This window comes from Salmo trutta, chromosome 40 (genome assembly GCF_901001165.1).
Source record: "Salmo trutta chromosome 40, fSalTru1.1, whole genome shotgun sequence".
Taxonomy (NCBI): domain Eukaryota; kingdom Metazoa; phylum Chordata; class Actinopteri; order Salmoniformes; family Salmonidae; genus Salmo; species Salmo trutta.
The window spans coordinates 11,565,800-11,587,687 of NC_042996.1; the positions used below are offsets into that span (position 1 = coordinate 11,565,800).

The following is a 21,888-nucleotide window of genomic DNA, read 5'->3' on the forward strand; positions in this document are numbered from 1 at the left end:
GAGCCACAAGTTGATTATCTCTTTTATTAAACCAAAGCTATAATTTAACACATTTGCTGCTACAACATCCACTGAAGTAGCTGACAAGTTTACTAGATAGTGACAGTAGTTGCCTTGGTAACCAAAGAAACAGACTTGCTAGTTTTGCTAACCAAACCATCAGTTCTAGCTTGAGGTTATGAATTTGAATTAAAAAATGGCAGTGTTTTCAATTAATTAATTTATTTTTGCAGCTCAAACATGTAATGAAATATAGCCATTGAGCTTTACCGTGCTTTATAGGGAAATAATGCCGATCTAGAATGCCCTTCAAGCCAATCATAAACGAGTATTCAACAATGTCATGGTATAAGTCTTTGATATTGACTTGCTAAACTTTAAGTGTAAGAGTTAATGTTTGAACTCAACCACAGTGGTGCAAGGTGGGGGGGTTAACCCAAGCCAGACTCCTTCACACTTCTCTTGCTCCTCTTTGTATGTTTGACGTTAATAGTTGCAGAAATCTACACAAGTGTAAAAGTTGAGGTTTAAACCCACAAACTCAAGGTTATGTGACAGGGGTTCTAACCATTGAGCCATAAAATCCTGCACGTTCTCTCTTGAACATACAACCTCAGAATCATGAGGCAGATATCTGTAATATTCTGCAGAATGAGGTGACATTGTTTCTCCTGGGGCACTCCTGTAACAGTACTAGATGATGATAGTTCACTCCTGTAACAGTACTAGATGATGATAGTTCACTCCTGTAACAGTACTAGATGATGATGATAGTTCACTCCTGTAACAGTACTAGATGATGATGATAGTTCACTCCAGTAACAGTTTCTAGATGATAGTTCACTCCTGTAACAGTACTAGATGATGATAGTTCACTCCTGTAACAGTTTCTAGATGGTGATGATAGTTCACTCCAGTAACAGTTTCTAGATGATAGTTCACTCCTGTAACAGTACTAGATGATGATAGTTCACTCCTGTAACAGTTTCTAGATGGTGATGATAGTTCACTCCTGTAACAGTTTCTAGATGGTGATGATAGTTCACTCCTGTAACAGTACTAGATGATAGTTCACTCCTGTAACAGTTTCTAGATGATGATGATAGTTCACTCCTGTAACAGTACTAGATGATGATGATAGTTCACTCCTGTAACAGTACTAGATGATGATAGTTCACTCCTGTAACAGTACTAGATGATGATAGTTCACTCCTGTAACAGTACTAGATGATAATAGTTCACTCCTGTAACAGTACTAGATGATAATAGTTCACTCCTGTAACAGTACTAGATGATAGTTCACTCCTGTAACAGTACTAGATGATGATAGTTCACTCCTGTAACAGTACTAGATGATGATAGTTCACTCCTGTAACAGTACTAGATGATGATAGTTCACTCCTGTAACAGTACTAGATGATGATAGTTCACTCCTGTAACAGTACTAGATGATGATAGTTCACTCCTGTAACAGTACTAGATGATGATAGTTCACTCCTGTAACAGTACTAGATGATGATAGTTCACTCCTGTAACAGTACTAGATGATGATAGTTCACTCCTGTAACAGTACTAGATGATGATAGTTCACTCCTGTAACAGTACTAGATGATGATAGTTCACTCCTGTAACAGTACTAGATGATAATAGTTCACTCCTGTAACAGTACTAGATGATGCTTTAGTGAACAGAATTGGAATTTGAACTGAAGGAAAGATGGCCAGCACTGACAGAATAAGCTTAATTTTTATTGAACACATCTCAGTAACTGGTTTTACAATAATGCATCATTACAATATAACTGTAATCCATTTAAGGATTTCTAAGGCATGAAACCAAACCTCTTTCCTTCTACTCTTTTTTTGTGTTCAAGCCATTCATTCTATTCTGGATGACTGAGGGGTGTCCCTACACCCACATACACACAATCCAACCTCCCTTCCTCACCCTTAGTCCCAACATAACTGAACTAGGGCCGGGATTCAATCCGACTGCGGGTCGTCGACAATTCAGCTTTTAAAGGGAATTTCCGATTGAGCTATATGCAGCATTTGGGTCCTTCCACAAAATGCTAACATTTTGGGCAGTGTAAATTGGTCAAAACAAACTATTAATTTCACAAAAGCGGTGTCACATGAAGCGGTTAAATAAAAATCCCCTTATGACAGGGAGAATAGACACTTGAATGCAAGCTTCACAAACCTATTGGCTAGAAATGTTTTAACAATTCCAATCTATGGGTAACAGGGATGATGTTATAATTGACACGCTCAGTTTAAGCACAAAACACCAGAAAATTGCCAAAAAGAGAACCAGGTCACCTCCTTTACACTGAGTTTACTGTTTGTTAGAAAAAAACTACAGACATAAATTAATCGCATGAAATAAATAAAAATCTTCAGAAATGACTGTCAAAGCAACAACATAACCAGTTAAACTTTTTAGAGTATAATTTCAATGATGGTTAAAACATGGAGGAATTTTGGGCTGAAGTTGGTTGAAATCTTCCCAGAAGTCAGAAAAACATAACGCGGGTCAATGTCAAAATGCTGATTTTTGGCACTTTATTTGCGGAATGACCCATTTACCGTGCATGAGATCACATTTAATTGTTGACAACCCGCAGTCGGATTGAATCCCAGTCAAGAACACTGATTATAATAAAGATGATCCTTAAAAAAACATTAATATTGCCTTTGTGCACAAAATGATACAAGGGTGTGTAAATATAAACACTAAATTAAAAGCAGTTTTGTGGCACATGTGTGCGCATGTTTGTGTCTTTTTAGAGTATAATTTTGTATAAAAGTAATGGGTCTCAAACTCTGTGTGTGTGTGTGTGTTCTAAGCTTCGTACTTCTTCCCGGATCGGTGGATCTGCTGGTACAAAGTCATGGAGAAGGCCATACCCAGGAGCTGCAGACAGGAAGTCACATCAGTCACACTGCAACAACATCATTACATGTACATCTGTATGTACACACACACACACACACCCTTACCTGTATGACCAGAACACACATGGCGATGGTTCCCAGCAGGTGTTTATTGTCATCCAGCCACTCCTCCACCTTCTCATAGCAACCCTGACAAGAGAGAAACATACAATCTTGAGAAGTGAAAAAGGACACTCCTACACATGCAGATACACACACACACACACACACACACACACACACACACACACACACACACACACACACACACACACACACACACACACACACACACACACACACACACTCCTTGATGGGAGGAAGAAGATCAGACACACTCCTTGATGGGAGGAAGAAGAGCAGACATTTTTAAACAAACACAAACTGACCCGTGTCCAGAACTGGTTGGTGGCATTGCGCCCACAGTCCTGGTAGATCTCCTGGCAGCAGTGGTCAGGAACCACCTTCTCCTGCAGGGCAGTGTGCCAGTCTGTGTATCCATTCACCCCACAACAATGCCACTGACAGGGAGAGAGGAGACAGTGTTATATATTGCACCTCTCCCTTGATGGAATGCTATGCTATTAGTGTGGGGTTGTATGGTAGATCATTAGTAGTTAGGTACCGTACCTCTGTCTGTATGGTGTTCCAGGTGTTGTATGGTAGATCATTAGTAGTTAGGTACCGTACCTGTCTGTATGGTGTTCCAGGCGTTGTATGGTAGATCATTAGTAGTTAGGTACCGTACCTCTGTCTGTATGGTGTTCCAGGCGTTGTATGGTAGATCATTAGTAGTTAGGTACCGTACCTCTGTCTGTATGGTGTTCCAGGCGTTGTATGGTAGATCATTAGTAGTTAGGTACCGTACCTCTGTCTGTATGGTGTTCCAGGCGTTGTATGGTAGATCATTAGTAGTTAGGTACCGTACCTCTGTCTGTATGGTGTCCCAGGCGTTGTATGGTAGATCATTAGTAGTTAGGTACCGTACCTCTGTCTGTATGGTGTTCCAGGCGTTGTATGGTAGATCATTAGTAGTTAGGTACCGTACCTCTGTCTGTATGGTGTTCCAGGCGTTGTATGGTAGATCATTAGTAGTTAGGTACCGTACCTCTGTCTGTATGGTGTTCCAGGCGTTGTATGGTAGATCATTAGTAGTTAGGTACCGTACCTCTGTCTGTATGGTGTTCCAGGCGTTGTATGGTCGATCATTAGTAGTTAGGTACCGTACCTCTGTCTGTATGGTGTTCCAGGCGTTGCGGAGGCCAGCGTTGTTGTTGGTGCTGTACAGAGCAAGTCCCTCTTTCAGGTCCTGTCTGGCGTTCTCACTCACCTGCACACACAGTGGATCATGAGAAATGTAGGCAGAGGCACTATGGGTAAAGACACCATAGGAGGAAGGATAACCAGGGGTTTAATTGACAGGAGGCTTCTATGGGAGTCTTACATTGTCTGTGTATACGAAGAACAGGATGAGAAGGATCAACTCCGCCAACAGAATCACCAACAACGTGATGAAAAACTACAGGGAACAAGTGAGACAAGAGAGAGAGGCAGGTGAGGTTGCCAACGTGCCAAGCAATGTAGTGTGGTGCATCGTGGGTCGTGTAGTTCACTCACACTCAGCAGCAGACACTTGTTCTCCTTGATGGCACCCAGGCAACCCAGGAAGCCTGTAACCATGATGACAGCACCCAGGGTGATGATGAGGTTGGCAGCAGAGATGGAGGGGAAGGATGGTGATAGGGTGGCAAAGCTGCCCTGGGACACAGACAACCACACCCCCACACCCAACAAACCACAGCCCCCCAACTGAAAGAGGCAGAATAAAATAGAATGCAGAATCAGAAGATGAATTAGTTTGAAAACCATGTGTGCAGTGAGTTTGTTCACCCACCCAGAAGAGCAGGTTGAAGAGGAACAGCATGTATTTGACACAGCAGAGGCAGCCGCGAGCCATGGTCAAGCTGTGACGATCTGCAAATAAAACGGCGCTGTTTATTATGTAAAACTTTTGTGGAGAGTTTGTACGTCTCTCCCTTGCAAATGATCAGCAATCGACTACAATTCAAATGTGACTGAATATCTCGATTACTTCAAACACCGCTCGAACTTGTTTCCTTTCAGTCGTTACAACGGAGTGTATTTCCACAGGTACTAGTAAATAGTAATACTGCACCCACCTCACTTGCGAAACTGTTGTAATTCCTCAAGAAACCACCAGTGCAGCGTTAGCAAAGTAAACAAATCAAAACTCGCTGGTATAGAAGGGTTGGTTGTTCATCAACGAAATCAACGCTTGCACAACTATAGGGCAACACACACGGGCTCGGCTTTACATTGCTGTTATGTCAACTATATTTCGAATTCAATGTTTATTAAAAACATAAATAAATGTGTACAATGAGCACTTGTTGTCTCTCAAATACATCGTTCAAGTTGTTGGTTGGCTTGCGAATTTGGGCCATAGCGTTGACATGAAATCTGTCAAAACAAGACAGATTTTATCAAGAAAACGAGCCTTACGATTCCCCACATGGCACTTCTCATTGTTGCTAGCAATCTGGTCATCCAGAATCACACCACGCTGACTTCTGCCCACACAGAGGCATGCACATTGTTTCCGTGACATTTCCACCTAACCCATCTATTCAAATGTCAAGGTTTTTTTGCTCGTCCCTGTAAAAAAAATTAAGTTGGTTTATCTCTTGAGGGATTACAACAGACTAAGGCCTACATTTTCCCAGGTTGAATATACATTTGACACAAAGATGATTAGCTCCTATCCATCTGTTTGACATGTACCTGTGAAAATATACTCCGCTGTAATTCCTCAACGGAACCACATGAGGGCAGGCAGTTTGCTCAAGAATGAAAGTGACTGGAGTCCTATGGACTAAAGTAACGTTTTCATAATTATGTTTGGGAACGTCGTATATACGAGCACAAAGCCAAAACCTAAAGAACATACCGAACAATGTTTTGATTTAGTCACTTATTTCATGGGAAAGGGCTGCCCTCTTGGGGTTGTGTTCAAGCATGACAATTGATACTATTTGAACATGTAAACTGTTCTCGTAATAATTTTACCACTTAGATAAGGAATTAGATGGTGCCGTCGAGCCTTCAGCAGGAGGGACCTGTAAGACAAAGCACATACAACCCTTTCATGTAGGCCTACTGTTGTTCTATGTAGTAGTAGTTATGTTCTTCTGGAAATGATTTCCCGAGCCAATAACAGTGTGGTGGGCTCTGACACACACACAGAGAGAAATCTACCATCGGTTTTAGGCCAAATACAGAATAATAAATCAGATTGCACTCCCCTTTCATCTTTTTTTCTACATCACCACCACAGGAAGTGACATTTGGTGAGGATCGCTCTAGAATGTGTTATGTTAGTGTTTGAATCTGATAGTGTTATGATGTAAATCCTGTTCAAAGAAAATGTCAACATTGTTTAGCAGCCAGGTCCAATGGTTTTGGCCACACTTCTGATTTAATTCGTTTAACGTTGTAAACATATACCTTTGGTCGTGCGTAAATCTAACAATTTACAAGCATATATTCTCATCAAAGTTTTCGAACATTACACAGACTGGATCGATACCCAGACTGCTGGGGTGATTTTAGACTTGTCCTAAACAGCCTGGCCGTGGTATCCAGACCAAAGATATGATTCCGTACCGTAACTGTACCAGCTCGAGTTCAGCTCATCCTCATTTCAGCAATCTCCTGACTACTGCGGCCGACCTCTATCCGGTTTTCCAGCGATAATGCAGAAGTTAACAAATCCAATTGTATTATTTTTGTAGGCTATATTTAAACTTTCCTGCTGTCGTCGATGAATCACAGGCGGAGTATTTTCTCTCAGAAGGGCGGAAACTGGTCTGGAGGCGTGACTGTGGTGGGGAGGAATTATGTTACCGAATGGATCTGCAACGAGAGTATGGGACGTCCTGGGAGATAATGGATTTATTTGTGTGTGTGACTGTGTTGGCATTTTTCTTTCATGGTACATTAACTAATAATAATGTGTAGCCTAACAGAACAGAACTGCACACAAATACAAACACGGCCCCAAAGCCAAGTGAGAATTTAATCAAGATGAATCATACCAACATTAATAATTATAAATACTTTAGACATGACTGTACAGATAAACTCCAAATGACAATACAAAATATACAAAAACAGTGACAGTTCCTTTCATTTGCAGCCCTATAATATCCATAGCAATAAGCAGGGTTGTGTTCCCCTGTGTGGTAGGGATGAGGGTGGGGAGCCAAACCACTTTCCAGTTTCAGTCAGAATCATGGGAACAAGTTCCTTTGCAGAGGAAACTGGAGTGTCTGGAGCCACGATGGAGTCCTCAGGAATAAGCAGAGCCCAGGAGACATGAAGAGGAGTGGAACTCAGTGCCAACCCTACCAACTCCCTCTTCTTCTTTCTCTCTCTCCCTTTCTCTCTTCTTTCTTCCTTCCTCTCTTCTTTCTTTCTCTTCCCTCTCTCCCTTTCTCTCTCTTCTTCCTTCCTTCCTTCCTTCCTCTCTTCTTTCTTTCTCTTTCTTTCTCTCTCTCTCTCTTTCCTTCCTTCCTTCCTTCCTTTCTTTCTTTCTTCCTTCCTTCCTCTCTTCTTTCTCTTTCCTTTCTCTCTCTTCTTTCTTGCTCATCGTTACCCCCAGACCCATCTCTCAGACTGGGATGACTTCAGCTGTACCGACTCACTGCTGTCTCCCTCCCTCTGCTGAAGGATAGAGATACACACAGGGTTAACACACACGTTATACACACAGGGTTAACACAAACGGTTATACACACAGGGTTAACACACACACACGTACCTTGTTGGCGATGGCCCTGAGCTTGCCGAGCAGTGAGGGTTTGTGGGAGTAGACCACGTCATCCTCAGGCTCCTCCCCCTCGGCCAGGGCACAGCTATCCGCCACTGGCAGCTCACACTCCTTATTGGCTGACATCACCAGCCGAGAATACTTATACTCCAGCCTGACATGGGGCACCATAGTGACACAGAAACACACAGAGATGCAGGAGTCAGGAGTGTTGTACTACAGCCTATGGCAGGGCTGTCCAACCCTGTTCCTGGAGAGCTACTGTCCTGTAGGTTTTCACTCCGTCCCTCACCTAGCACACCTGATTGTAATAATTAGCTGGTTAAAAAGCTGAATCAGGTTGGTTACAACTGGGGTTGGAATGAAAGCCGACAGAAGGGTAGCTCTCCAGGAACAGGGTTGGACAGCCCTGGCCTATGGCTGGGATGGTTATTTGATTAACAGGTGTCAGTCAATCACCTCTTGTTCTTCTTCCAGAAATAGAAGGTGAGAGAGACGAGCAGCACAGCTAAGAAGGCCCCGCCCCCTACCCCCACCTTTAGCCATAGGGCGATGGCCTCGCATGGGGCGGAGCTCTTAGCTGGCAGGGACATGCCTTTGGTGCACAGCTTTGGCTCATTCCACACAGACAGAGTCACCTACAGAGAGAAAGAGAGAGAGAGGTGAGAGGGAAGGAGGGGGGAGAGAGGTGAGAGGGAAGGAGGGGGGAGAGAGGTGAGAGGGAAGGAGGGGGGAAGTGATAGCAAGAGAGTAGAGAAAGAGAGAAAGTAGGTTCAATTGAAATACCAAGAGGTGAAAGTAAGAGTAGCATGAGTGTGTAAAAGAAGATGAAGAGAGAGGGAACAGAGGGAGTGTAGGTTACCTGGACCCCTCCCTTGCAGGCCCCCTCTATCTGGTGATAGTCATCCTGGGTGCAGCTGGGACAGGCGCTCCCACTCTCCCACAGGAAGTGAAACGTACAGCCGTCACACGTACCTGCAGGGCACACACTGCACACACACATGCACACACACACACACACATGCACACAGGAGAAATGTAGAAGGAGCTAATGAACACTCACACACAAATAATACAGATGTTGAGCAGACAGTCAGACAGGTGATGTTGAGCAGACAGTCAGACAGGTGATGTTGAGCAGACAGTCAGACAGGTGATGTTGAGCAGACAGTCAGACAGGTGATGTTGAGCAGACAGTCAGACAGGTGATGTTGAGCAGACAGTCAGACAGGTGATGTTGAGCATACAGTCAGACAGGTGATGTTGAGCAGACAGTCAGACAGGTGATGTTGAGCAGACAGTCAGACAGGTGATGTTGAGCAGACAGTCAGACAGGTGATGTTGAGCAGACAGTCAGACGGGTGATGTTGAGCAGACAGTCAGACAGGTGATGTTGCGCAGACAGTCAGACAGGTGATGTTGAGCAGACAGTCAGACAGGTGATGTTGAGCAGACAGTCAGACAGGTGATGTTGAGCAGACAGTCAGACAGGTGATGTTGAGCAGACAGTCAGACAGGTGTGTTTACCTGGGCACTGTGAGTTGCCCGCGGTCCGTCTTCTCTGGGTTGCAGCGTATGGTCATGACTGCACTCCGACCCCGCTCACAGGATCCAGTCGCCTGAGTCGACCTGAGAAAGAGAGAGTCAAACACAAACACACAAATCAAATTCTATTTGTCACATGCGCCGAATACAACAGGTGTAGACCTTAATGTGAAACGCTTACTTACAAGCCCTTGACCAGCAATGAAGTTCAAGAAAGCGTGAAGAAAATATTTACTGAATAAACTAAAGTTAAAAAAATACAAAGTAGCAATAAAATAATGAGGCCATATACAGGGTCAATGTGCGTGGGTACAGGTTAGTCAAGGTCATTTGTACATGTAGGTGTGGGTAAAGTGACTATGCATAGATAATAGACAGCGCGTAGCAGCAGTGTACAAAAAAAACACACATTTTCAACCCACTTTCAACCACAATGACTGATCTTCACTGGAACCATTCAACTATGAATGCTGTTCTATGGCGTCTAGCTCTACGCTGGCCTACCTGTAGAAGAAGTTGATGTCTGGGATGCCTTTTGAGTTGTCAGAGAAGAGTTCTGGTCTGGCGTTTATTCCGTCTAAATCACTGTCCACTGTCGCTCCTGAGAGAGAGACGGAACGAGATGGAGAAAATAACTTTCAGATGAAATGGTAGAAAATAAATCCGTTTTTAGATCAAGAGCATACTTTGTGCTCTGGCTATATGACTACTAGTGGTTATGGCACTGTCCTATAATCATTATGAAGGCACTATTCTACTGCCATCTCACCGAGGAAGGTATCAGCCAGACTGATAGACTGGGATGCCAGAGCCATCCTGAAGCCCCTCCCATCCGCAGGAATGATGGTTGATTGACAGATGAAGCTGTCCACTGAGTTGACGAACTGGGTGGAATCACTCCCCATGTCCTTGTTGGCGAGATCGGTGACATTATCTGTGCAGACAGCTGCCATCTTCCCCTGAAACAGAACACACAACGACAACCCTGAGGTATGTGTGTGTTATCTAATGTCCACACAAGCTGATGTGTGCGTGCATTAATGTGTGTGTGTGTGTGTGTGCGCGTGTGTGAATGTGTGTGTGTGTGTGTTACCTGGTGTCCACACAGGCTGACGTTGAAGACGTGGAGATACTTTGTGCCTTTAGAGGTGAAGCTGGGGCCGATGGTGAGCGAGGCCACGGTGCTCAGAGAGCTCAGGTCAAAGGTCAGGGTGCGGTTGTTCTCCGTGTGACTGAAGGAGCAGTCGCTATAGCAACGAGAGTGCTCCTAGGAGGGGGCACAATAGCATCAAGTCAGCACACATCGAACAAATAGTGGCTCACATGATACACACACGACAGTACCAACGCTACAAACATTCTTATCCAGAGCAGAGACTGTTAACTGTTGATCTGGATGAGAGTAAAACTCTTAAGTGTGGCCCTGAGATTTTAGATTAGGTTATGAGGATTTAATGTTATAAAGTGGTTCTAATGATTATAATGGTTACGTAAGGTTAGTTTGTAAGGTTGTAACTTATGGTTGGGTGATTATATGGGTTGTGTGTTTGTGTTTGTGTGTAATATACCTTGTTGCTCTTACTCCCGGGGCCACAGGGCAGACAAGCATCTTCTCCATATGTGTGGTGACCCGACAGGTATGTGTTGGGGGGGCACTCCTGGCACCGGTTGGTGTCTCTGTCAATGTAGAACCCAGCTGGGCATGGAATACACGACCCAGACCGCTGAGAACTCTGGGATAGGAGGGCGCAGGCCCGGCACGCAGATGCCACGCCATCCTGGACATTTGTCACGCTCACCGAGTAGAGTATCACCACGTCGGTGATGTACCGCCGCACCTAGATACACCCACGTAAATATATTATAGTGCACTATGTAAGTGTGTCTGTGTAGTATGTGTGTGTGTGAGAGAGTGTATGTGTGTGTGTTTTGTGAGTTTTGTGCGAGTGTGTGTGTACTCACGTCCTGAGCCTGGTTGGTCCTCTGGAAGGCCCAAGTGTATGATACGGATGCGTTCCTGGTCATGATGTGTGTGTAACTCTGTCTCTCCTTACTGCCCTCCCATGACTCCACCACCGTGGTGCTCTTCCTGTTCACATCCTGCAGGGGGCGACACACACACAGGGTTTATATGGCAGCGGATCACTCTAGTTTACAATTTACACAGTGACTGGTTTATCTGAAATCTCACTGCTTTACTGTGATTTAGTTGTGTATATTGTGTACTGTGATTGGTTGTGTTTGTTCAAATATACTTTGGTTTCATTTGGATACATGGGTTGTTTTAACTGAGTCTACTGCAGGGATTATCAACTAGATTCAGCCGCGGGCCGATGTTTACTTGAGCGGATTGACCGCAAGAAGCCCAAACATAATATTTGACTAAAACATAATAACTTAAAACCTTGTGTACATTTGTATACGATCACATATATCTCTCTATTATATGTGGGAATACTTGGGAACAGATTTCCAAAATTAAAATCATTTGTAGCTGATTTGCTTGTGTTTTTACAGTGTTTTATGTCCAACAATTACATTTTGTATTATTTCTTTGGGCTCAGAAATCTTGGGGGGCCGCGGGCCGCCAGTTGGGGAACCCTGTTCTGCTTTATATGGCTTTACTAACAAACATAGATATTGATATGTATTTATCCAATAGCGGGGATGAAAGTAGGTCACTCATGTATTGGCTATGTCATACTGGCTATGTTGGGTTGGGTAATATTGATTTACTAGCTAATACACTGTTGATATTGCCAGTAACATTTCCCTGAGATCCTAGACACACACTCGTGCAGATGTGAATGGTCCAACACACCATCATGAAGTAGAGCTCACAGTCGGCAGAACAGATTGTCTCGAAGACGAAGGTGATCCGGCCAAACTCAGACCCGGTCATCCCAGCAAGTGATGTGGGTAACCTGGAAGAACACACACACACAGGGCCAATAAAAAATGATATTTCACAATAATCATAGCCATGTGTTCATTCTGACCATATGACCTAACCAGGAAAAACATGAGAGCTCTAACAATAATACACAGTCAAGCCAAGACTAACTTGAAGCCAGGAACATGCAGGTTCAGGATGAGGTAATCGTTATCCGAGCCTCCAGCACCGCTGCGGATGTGATCCCCTGCCACCTCCCAGCCTGAACGACAACATATTACTGTGATTACACATTCTATTAAACACACATCTATATTCCTCACAGGGGCGGCAGGTAGCCTAGTTGTTAGAGCGTTGGGCCAGTTACCAAAAGGTTGCTGGATCGAATCCCCGAGTTGACAAGGTAAAAATATGTCGTTCTGCCCCTAAACAAGGCAGTTAACCCACTGTTCCCCGGGAGGCCGTCATTGTAAATAAGAATTTGTTCTTAACTGGTAAAATAAAGATACAAAATAAAAAAGAATAACAATCTGAGGGACACCACATATCTATTACACAGACATCTATGATCTCATTAGTCAGAGAGACAAAGAGTTATTACATACCCAGCACGATGTCTATATTAGACATATTTACTATTCACCCATGTGTACTACTACATACATATCACATATCGTTTGACCCTAATCACCCGAGACATGTTTCTGTCTCACCGTTCATGTCGTCACATTTGGAGTTGCCCACGTTGAAGCAGGAAGTCTTCATGTTGGAAGGGAGGACGTTCCACCATTTATACTCATAACCCAGTACTGGCTCTGTCCCCGCAGGACACTCCTCACACACTGGGACAGACACACACAACCGTCAACAACACATTTCAATATACAGCAATACAGACGTGAGTGGCATGAGTGTGTGTACTGTAAGTGTGTGTATGTGCACTGTTTATGTATATATATAAAGTGTGTGTGTGTGTGTGTGTGTGTGTGTGTGTGTGTGTGTGTGTGTGTGTGTGTGTGTGTGTACCTGAGGTGCCGTCAGAGTGTGTTCCAGGAGGACAGGGGAAGCAGGTGGAGTCGTTGGTGTTGTAGTAACCAGGGTTACAGGGAGGGCAGGCCTCTCTCGCCCCTGTAGGGGGCAGTGCCACAGCGCCAATCACATTCTCCTCACAGATCCTCGGCTCCACCCACCGGTACATCACCTGCGTCTGTCACCACGGCAACCACAGCAGTTACATCACAACCATAGAGATACTATACACAGGATGCCTTATGTCTTGTAATCTAATGTATATGACCACAGCCTTCTCTCTATATATGCACACTATATGTGTGTGTGACTTACCTTTCCCTCGCTGTCGCAGGCTGTGTGGATCTGAAAGTAATCCTTCTCTGAACACGGAGGCCTCTCCTTACACTGTGACCATCCTTCATCTGAGGGAAAGAGTGAAAGAGAGAGAGACAGTGGATATTTTAACTGGTATCTACTGATACATTTCAATGTGTGTGTGTGTGTGTGTGTGTGTCTAGTACATACGTGAGTACTGTGTGTCGGGGCAGGGAGTACAGGAGGCGGCTCCCTTGTTAGACGATGTGTTCCTGGGGCAGGGCTGGCAGGAGGAGGAGCCAGGGGCGGAGCTAAACCAGCCTGGTCGGCATGGGAAACATTCCGAGGTGTAGGCAACACCTAAAGAGACACATTCATTCATTAGGATGTAGATTCGGCTGTCGTCTCACACTGTGGCCTCATTTCCTAGATCTAAGAAGGGCGAGTTCTGGAGTGGGTAAGAACCTGTGATACTACACTGCCTTGACCAACCACATTACAGAGGCATGCAGAATGGGAGAGAGAATATAGGTGAGTGTGAAGATAGGGAGTAGGGGTACGAGCGGTCATTACCCTCAATCTGGATGTTCCTGAGCAACACTGGTTTAACCATCTTCCCTCCGACCAGGATCCCTGTCGTCCTCCAGTACAGTATGTTAGTGCCAGACTTCAGATTCACCTGAGTCACATGTCACACAATATGTTGCACACAGATTGTGTTACACACATCACACACACCAATCATATAACACACACGTATCACACACACTGCCTTCCTCCTCACCGTGTGTGTGTCCCACTCTCCGTTTGTGGTGAGTTTGATCCACTTCTGATCGTCTGTCTGGGCCATCTCCTGACACTGCTCGTTCTGGACCTGGACACACGTCACCACGGTAACCACTCAGAATATTCTATCACATGATTCCCTCGCTTTCAATCAGCAGATGATTCTCCTCACCACAGAAAAGCACTCAATTGCCCACATCTACTGATGTAAAGCCATTGATGTAAAACCCATTGATGTAAAGCCATTGATGTAAAACCCATTGATGTAAAGCCATTGATGTAAAACCCATTGATGTAAAGCCATTGATGTAAAACCCATTGATGTAAAGCCATTGATGTAAAACCCATTGATGTAAAGCCATTGATGTAAAACCCATTGATGTAAAGCCATTGATGTAAAACCCATTGATGTAAAGCCATTGATGTAAAACCCATTGATGTAAAGCCATTGATGTACAAAAATATATTAATGTACAATTAGTCTTCCCTGCTACTGCGAAACAGACCCACTTTTCATCTCTACATATGCCAACCAGCTAAAAAAAAGGGTAATAAATGAACTGATATAAACTTCAGCAGGGAGGAGAAGGTCAGACTCACATAGAACTCAAAAAAGATGTTGTTGTCAGGGTACTGATAGCTGAAGGAGACGGAGCCCTGTTTCTCCAGATGCACAGCGTAGACCAGAGACACGGTGCACTCATCACGACTAGACTCCAGATACACACCCTGAGGCGTCCACGATGAGCTACAGTACACAGAGAGAAAGAGAATACAGGACTACTGTGAGTTTGTGTGCGTGACTGAATGTGTAGGACAGGTGTGGGTAGTAAATGTGTGTGTGTGTGTGTGTGTGTGTGTGTGTGTGTGTGTGTGTGTGTGTGTGTGTGTGTGTGTGTGTGTGTGTGTGTGTGTGTGTGTGTGTGTGTGTGTGTGTGTGTGTGTGTGTGTGTGTGTGTGTGTTTTGGGTTTTACTATTCTTGTGGGGACCAGAAGTTCTCACAAGGAGAGTAAAACAAGGACAATTTTCACCACAGGGACAAAGGCTATTTTATGTTTATGGTTACAATTAGGGTTAGGGTAAGAGTTAGGAGTTAAGAGTTAGGTGTTAAGGTTAGGGTTAAGAGTTAGGGTTTTGAATGTGAATCAACTTTTTGGTCCCCACAAGGACAGTAAAACAGACATGTGTGTTACCTATTACAGGCCTGACTCTCCTCTCCACTGGGTCCTGGGTCCATGTAGGTGGCCAGGCTGGTGAAGCCAGCAGGGATAGTGTCCCATTGGTCGAAACGCACCCCACTGCCCAGCGAATAGGAGCCGGCCGCACACGGCGTACATTGCTGAGCAGACATCTCTAGGAATTCTCCCGCCGCACACGAGAACGCTGACAGACAGACAGACAGGCAGATAGACAGACAGGGAGAGAAGAGGGTCACACACACACAATGTGACAGACACATTCACACCTAGACAGTACATGCAGTTGAAGTCGGAGGTTTACATACACCGTAGCCAAATACATTTAAGCTCAGTTTCACAATTCCTGACATTTAATCCTAGTAAAAATTCCCTGTCTTAGGTCAGTTAGGATCACCACTTTATTTTAAGAATGTGAAATGTCAGAATAATAGTAAAGAGAATAATTAATTTCAGCTTTTATTTCTTTCATCACATTCCCAGTGGGTCAGAAGTTTACATACACTCAATTAGTATTTGGTAGCATTGCCTTTAAATTGTTTAACTTGGGTCAAACGTTTCAGGTAGCCTTCCACAAGCTTCCCACAATAAATTTAGTGAATTTTGTCACATTCCTCTGACAGAGCTGGTGTAACTGAGTCAGGTTTGTAGGCCTCCTTGCTCGCACATACTTTTTCAGTTCTGCCCACAATTTTTCTTTGGGATTGAGGTCAGGGCTTTGTGATGGCCACTCCAATACCTTGACTTTGTTGTCCTTAAGCCATTTTGCCACAACTTTAGAAATATGCTTGGGTTCATTGTCCATTTGGAAGACCCATTTGTGACCAAGCTTTAGCTTCCTGACTGATGTCTTGAGATGTTGCTTCAATATATCCACATAATTGTCCTACCTCATGATGCCATCTATTTTATGAAGTGCACCAGTCCCTCCTGCAGCAAAGCACCCCCACAACATGATGCTGCCACCCCCGTGCTTCACGGTTGGGATGGTGTTCTTCGGCTTGCAAGCCTCCCCCCTTTTTCCTCCAAACATAACAATGGTCATTATGGCCAAACAGTTCTATTTTTGTTTCATCAGATCAAAGGACATTTCTCCAAAAAGTACAATCTTTGTCCCCACGTGCAGTTGCAAACCGTAGTCTGGCTTTTTTATGGCGGTTTTGGAGCAGTGGCTTCTTCCTTGCTGAGCGGCCTTTCAGGTTATGTCGATAGAGGACTCGTTGTTTTACTGTGGATATAGATACTTTTGTACCTGTTTCCTCCAGCATCTTCACAAGGTCCTTTGCTGTTGTTCTAGGATTGATTTGCACTTTTCGCACCAAACTACGTTCATCTCTAGGAGACAGAACGCGTCTCCTTCCTGAGCGGTATGATGGCTGCGTGGTCCCATGGTGTTTATACTTGCGTACTATTGTTTGTACAGATGAACATGGTACCTTCAGGTGTTTGGAAATTGCTCCCAAGGATGAACCAGACTTGTGGAGGTCCACAATTATTTTTCTGAGGTCTTGGCTGATTCCTTTTGATTTTCCCATGATGTCAAGCAAAGAGGCACTGAGTTTGAAGGTAGGCCTTGAAATACATCCACAGATACACCTCCTATTAACTCAAATTATGTCAATTAGCCGATCAGAAGCTTCTAAAGCCATGACATCATTTTCTGGAATTTTCCAAGCTGTTAAAAGGCGCAGTCAACTTAGTGTATGTAAACTTCAGACCCACTGGAATTGTGATACAGTGAATTATAAGTGAAATAATCTGTCTGTAAACAATTGTTGGAAAAATTACTTGTGTCATGCACAAAGTAGATGTCCTAACAGACTTGCCAAAACTATAGTTTGTTTAACAAGAAATTTGTGGAGTGGTTGAAAAACGAGTTTTAATGACTCCAACCTAAGTGGATGTAAATTTCCGACCTCAACTGTACTCTCTCTCTCTCTCTCTCTCTCTCTCTCATGAACGTGCACTGCTATCTTGAACAGGTCTCTCTGGAAAAAATAGATTCTTATCTAAATGAGGCAAACCTAAATAAATAAAGGTGAAATAAATGTGAATGAACACACACACACACACACACACACACACACACACACACACACACACAGTACTCACAGCAGTCTGTTCCTCTGGTGGGAGTAGGCAGGGCTGAGCAGGTGCCCAGATTGTGTGGGATGGCCACCCTCCATCGAGACCCTACACTGTCACACTCTGTATACTCATAGTAGTAGTCTGTCTGGAAGATACACAATCACACAGTAGTCATATTAGAACATGATACACACACTCACTTAGACACACAGTCACAATCAGTCACACATGACCCAGTAGATAAAACAATCTAAGACACACTTAAATCTGCAGTGACAGAACAGGTTGCAAGGATTTCATTTTAGTGACACCTCCTTGTCACTTCTTTGTCAATGTGCCAGAACACCCATTCACTCCTCATACGCAGTTGTTTTTCAAGACAGCATGCACCAAATGAATCTAATAAGCCGCATAGGCGTACTAAACAGCCAACATCAAGTATGATGGAAAGCCTGTGGTAGAGCAGGTTGTCATCAGTGAGGCTGGGCAGATAAGGAAAACAAAATCAGACGGGAAGAACAGAAAGCTCCGTTAATAATTAACAGAGAGTCACCATCATGGTCTCTGAGCAGCTCTGATGACAGAGTCAGAGACTGGGGTCGGCTCTGCTGTATGTTAAGTCAATACTCTGGGCTATTACCGCTCATCTTTGTCTCAGCCATCTGCATTTGTTCTACTGTTTGTTTGCTACTAAGTAGTAAGCCAGTTGTGAACAGGTCATTTCAGGTCAATGACATTATAACTTCTACCGGGAAAAAAAACAGTTCATCCACACAACCAAGCATGTGTGTGTGTGAGAGAGAGAACGTTAGAGAGAAAGAGAGAGAGAGAACAGAAGAGAGAGGGAGGATCCCCACAGAGAAACGGCATAAGGAGACTTGAGGGCCATCTTGTTTTGGAGGCCATGGTGGTTTGTCTCTAAGCATTCTTTCTGCAGCCAGTCATGCAACACTTCACTTCCACCACCATGTTGCTCACCATCCCCATCCCCCATCCTCCCAAACCTTCTGTTCACCCAGCATTTCCATGGCAATCAATCAGGACCACCGACAAACAGCTCACTGCCACCCAAATCATTTTGGCATTCAAAGTGGGTGAGTGTGTGTGTATATACTGACTGTATGTGGTTCTGTTAATGCTAAATGTGTTTGCGTTTGTGTGTGAGAGAGTGAGAGAACGAGAGGGAGTGAGTGAGTGAGGGAGGGAGGGAGGGAGGGAGGGAGGGAGGGAGGGAGGGAGGGAGGGAGGGAGGGAGAGAGAGAGAGAGAGAGAGAGGTGTGGAATCTAAGGATGGAGAGAGAGAGGGTGGGGAATCTGAGGATGGAGAGAGAGAGAGAGAGAGAGAGAGAGAGAGATAGTTTACGGCTGTGCGTGGAGTATAGATAAGCCTGAGCTCTTTTGTATAGATCATCATCTCTCTCTAGCTCTAACAGGTATTGTTCCTGCCATTTCCACACAACTATTGGAGACATGGGCACACACACACACATAACAAACTCTCAATAGGTGAGGCCATATGTCAGCTAGATGACAGGTAGCTATAGAAATCCCTTAGTACCATGCCCCATGGCAACCCCTTTCAAGTGGAATGCACCTGCTTACCCCGGAGGCAACTCGAGTCTGGGGAGGGGCTGGTGGGTAAATATTGGTACTGTAGTGGATATGGGGCTTGTGCAGTGGAATTGGAGCTAGATAAAAGGGTATTGAGGTTAATGTGCATAATTTGTCCCCCTATGACACATCATGGTCACCATGGATACAGAGGAGATATTTAGTGCCAGTGTGACCTATCCATCATCCATGAATCCATCATCCATGAATCCATCAGAGTGTGTGTGTGTGTGTGTGTGTGTGTGTGTGTGGATCTGGCCGTGTAATGGCACACACTCTGGGACACAAATCTGACAGCACTCAATCATTTTCAGATCAAATAATAGAGAAATGGAGAAGGCTGGGACATAGATGGCTTCCAGGCAGCTATTTTCCTTAGAGAGTTGACATCACTGCCATAACAGATCAATCTAACCGGATAATGCAGTGCCAGGGCCCTTGCTGTTCCGCTGTCCTTCCCTCCTCTCTTTTCCTCTTACTCAGCGGTAATATTACTCCCGCACATCGACGGAAGGCAGCACCGACGAGGATGGATGCCAAGTGATCGGCTCAGTGCGCTGCGTCATCATATTATGGAGCCTTATATTTTGTCAACATGTTTAGGATTTAAGCCGGTAAGAAGAATAGGCGACCAACACATTTTAAATCCCACCACAAACAAAGAATGCCCCCATAACATCGTATATCTCCACTCCATTCCACGCCAATAGGCATTTTATAACAATGATTGGCAGAAGGTTGTAGCCTATAATCCTCTGGTTAATGTTCATTCTTGACCCATTTGATAACGTTAGTAACATAAACCATGATAAATATGGTTGGGACATAGTCTACCATAAGATAATTACACATTGTGCGTTCAGCGCACTTGATGTCAATGTCATGGCTAGCTTATTTAATGTAGTTTAAAACAGTGTTATAAATAACAGTGTGACAGCCACTGCCGCTCGTGTCGAGCTGCGCGCTCTTACCTCATTGCACGGGCGCAGGTTCTTGCTCGCGGACACCCATTGCCGGGCACTGACGATGAATAAAAAACAATTAAGAAAACAGAACCCGCGTGACTCTACCCTCATCCTCGTTTTGTTTTAAGACAGTCCGTCAAAGGCTTCGGTTGAAGACCAATTCATGAATGACAGTGCGTGATTTTGGTTCTGGTGCCCCGTCGTTATGCATGCGCGCGGTTCTCTCCACCCACTCCGCTACGCTGCGCTCAAGATCCATGTCAGAGGCACGCGGCCGACGTCACTCTGCTAAAGCACGGGCTTTGCGTTATCTTAGGACAGCTAATTGACACCGAGGTAAAGTTGGTTTTATATTCACACATTCGGACATTCAACAGACATTCCACAGACATTCATCAGACAATCAACAGACATTCACCAAAAGCCATTTACAAATGTAAAAATCAAGAACTAATTAACCGTTTGTCAAAGAATCATCAAACTAGATATGATTTATTCTATAAATGTCCAGCATGCTTTTACAACCTTTGTTTTGAATACATATTCCAGTTTTGATTTTATAGAAACACATAAAATCTACAAAATGCAATTTAAAGCTGTATAAATCAATAACTAATTCACCGTTTGCCACAGAATCCTCAAACTAGGTATGATTTATTCTATAAATGTCTAGCATACTTTTGCAATCTAGAAAAAAGAAACGCACACCTATAAAGGCGAGGTGCTGGCTAGCGGAGCAGAACACTAGAAAATAAAGGAAAGCCGCACACTCTAAGAGCTCAGATGCAAAAATTTTAATAACATTTTTTGCATCTGAGCTCTTAGAGTGTGCGGCTTTCCTTTATTTTCTAGCATACTTTTGCAACCTTTTATTTTGAGTAAACATTCCAGTTCTGATTTGATAGGAATACATAACATCTATAAAATACAATTTAAATGACAGAAAACTATAACTAGGTATGATTCCTTCTATAAATGTCTAGCATACTATTACAATCTTTTTTTGTAGTTCTTTGTTTCTGGCCATTTTGAGCCTGTAATCGAACTCACAAATGCTAGTGCTCCAGATGCTCAACTAGTCTAAAGAAGGCCATTTTTATTGGTTCTTTAGTCAGGACAACAGTTTTCAGCTGTGCTAACATAATTGCAAAAGGGCTTTCTAATGATCAATTAGCCTTTTAAAATGATAAACTTGGATTAGCTAACACAACGTGCCATTGGAACACAGGAGTGATGGTTGCTGGTAATGGGCCTCTGTACGCCTATGTAGATATTCCATAAAAAAATCTGCCGTTTCCAGCTACGATAGTCATTTACAACATTAACAATGTCTACACTGTATTTCTGATCAATTTTATGTTATTTTAATGTACAAAAAAATAGCTTTTCTTTCAAAAACAATGACATTATTAAGTGACCCCAGACTTTTGAACGGTAGTGTATGTTATGGTTCACTCTTAGTTTCCTTATCTCCACAGTGGAGATGCACATGTTGATCCTCTTGCTCCATCCTACTGTCTTCTTTGTTAGTCAGGCCTGACCCCTTCATCCCATAGTTTTTTCCCGTAATCTAATTTAATATGACTGAAGATGCAGAATTTTATGCCAGGCCCCTTCTAATAGGGTATAACAGACTAGTTAGAACTTTTACCACACACCCTCTACAGACTGCATGCCCTCTATCAAATCAAA

General features: G+C 43.8%; 2 protein-coding genes across 4 annotated transcripts; both read right to left on the reverse strand.

Annotated features, from left to right (window-relative positions):
• Positions 1 to 1,727: 1,727 nt before the first annotated feature.
• Positions 1,728 to 6,836, reverse strand: LOC115180440 (tetraspanin-9). Of its 2 annotated transcripts, XM_029742522.1 has the most exons (9): positions 6,621 to 6,836; positions 6,024 to 6,073; positions 4,831 to 4,910; positions 4,554 to 4,745; positions 4,381 to 4,455; positions 4,165 to 4,266; positions 3,326 to 3,457; positions 3,003 to 3,086; positions 1,728 to 2,916 (listed from the first exon to the last, which is right to left on the reverse strand). In XM_029742522.1, the coding sequence occupies exons 3-9, from the start codon at positions 4,891 to 4,893 to the stop codon at positions 2,845 to 2,847; spliced, it is 720 nt and encodes a 239-aa protein (XP_029598382.1). In that variant the 5' UTR covers positions 4,894 to 4,910; positions 6,024 to 6,073; positions 6,621 to 6,836; the 3' UTR covers positions 1,728 to 2,844. The 2 variants fall into 2 exon arrangements, with proteins under 2 accessions (XP_029598382.1, XP_029598383.1); XM_029742523.1 differs by lacking the exons at positions 6,024 to 6,073; positions 6,621 to 6,836 and adding an exon at positions 5,029 to 5,094.
• Positions 6,837 to 7,538: 702 nt separating this feature from the next.
• LOC115180443 (UPF0577 protein KIAA1324-like) lies at positions 7,539 to 20,440 on the reverse strand. 2 transcript variants are annotated; one of them, XM_029742527.1, is made up of 22 exons: positions 20,203 to 20,440; positions 17,645 to 17,765; positions 15,530 to 15,719; positions 14,936 to 15,083; positions 14,334 to 14,423; positions 14,123 to 14,228; positions 13,760 to 13,909; positions 13,568 to 13,656; positions 13,250 to 13,430; positions 12,937 to 13,065; positions 12,395 to 12,485; positions 12,152 to 12,254; positions 11,293 to 11,430; positions 10,899 to 11,168; positions 10,424 to 10,597; positions 10,100 to 10,289; positions 9,835 to 9,931; positions 9,313 to 9,414; positions 8,648 to 8,774; positions 8,245 to 8,423; positions 7,777 to 7,939; positions 7,539 to 7,676 (listed from the first exon to the last, which is right to left on the reverse strand). In XM_029742527.1, the coding sequence occupies exons 1-22, from the start codon at positions 20,305 to 20,307 to the stop codon at positions 7,608 to 7,610; spliced, it is 3,012 nt and encodes a 1,003-aa protein (XP_029598387.1). In that variant the 5' UTR covers positions 20,308 to 20,440; the 3' UTR covers positions 7,539 to 7,607. The 2 variants fall into 2 exon arrangements, with proteins under 2 accessions (XP_029598387.1, XP_029598386.1); XM_029742526.1 differs by having other exon boundaries at positions 7,539 to 7,679; positions 20,203 to 20,439.
• Positions 20,441 to 21,888: the final 1,448 nt, after the last annotated feature.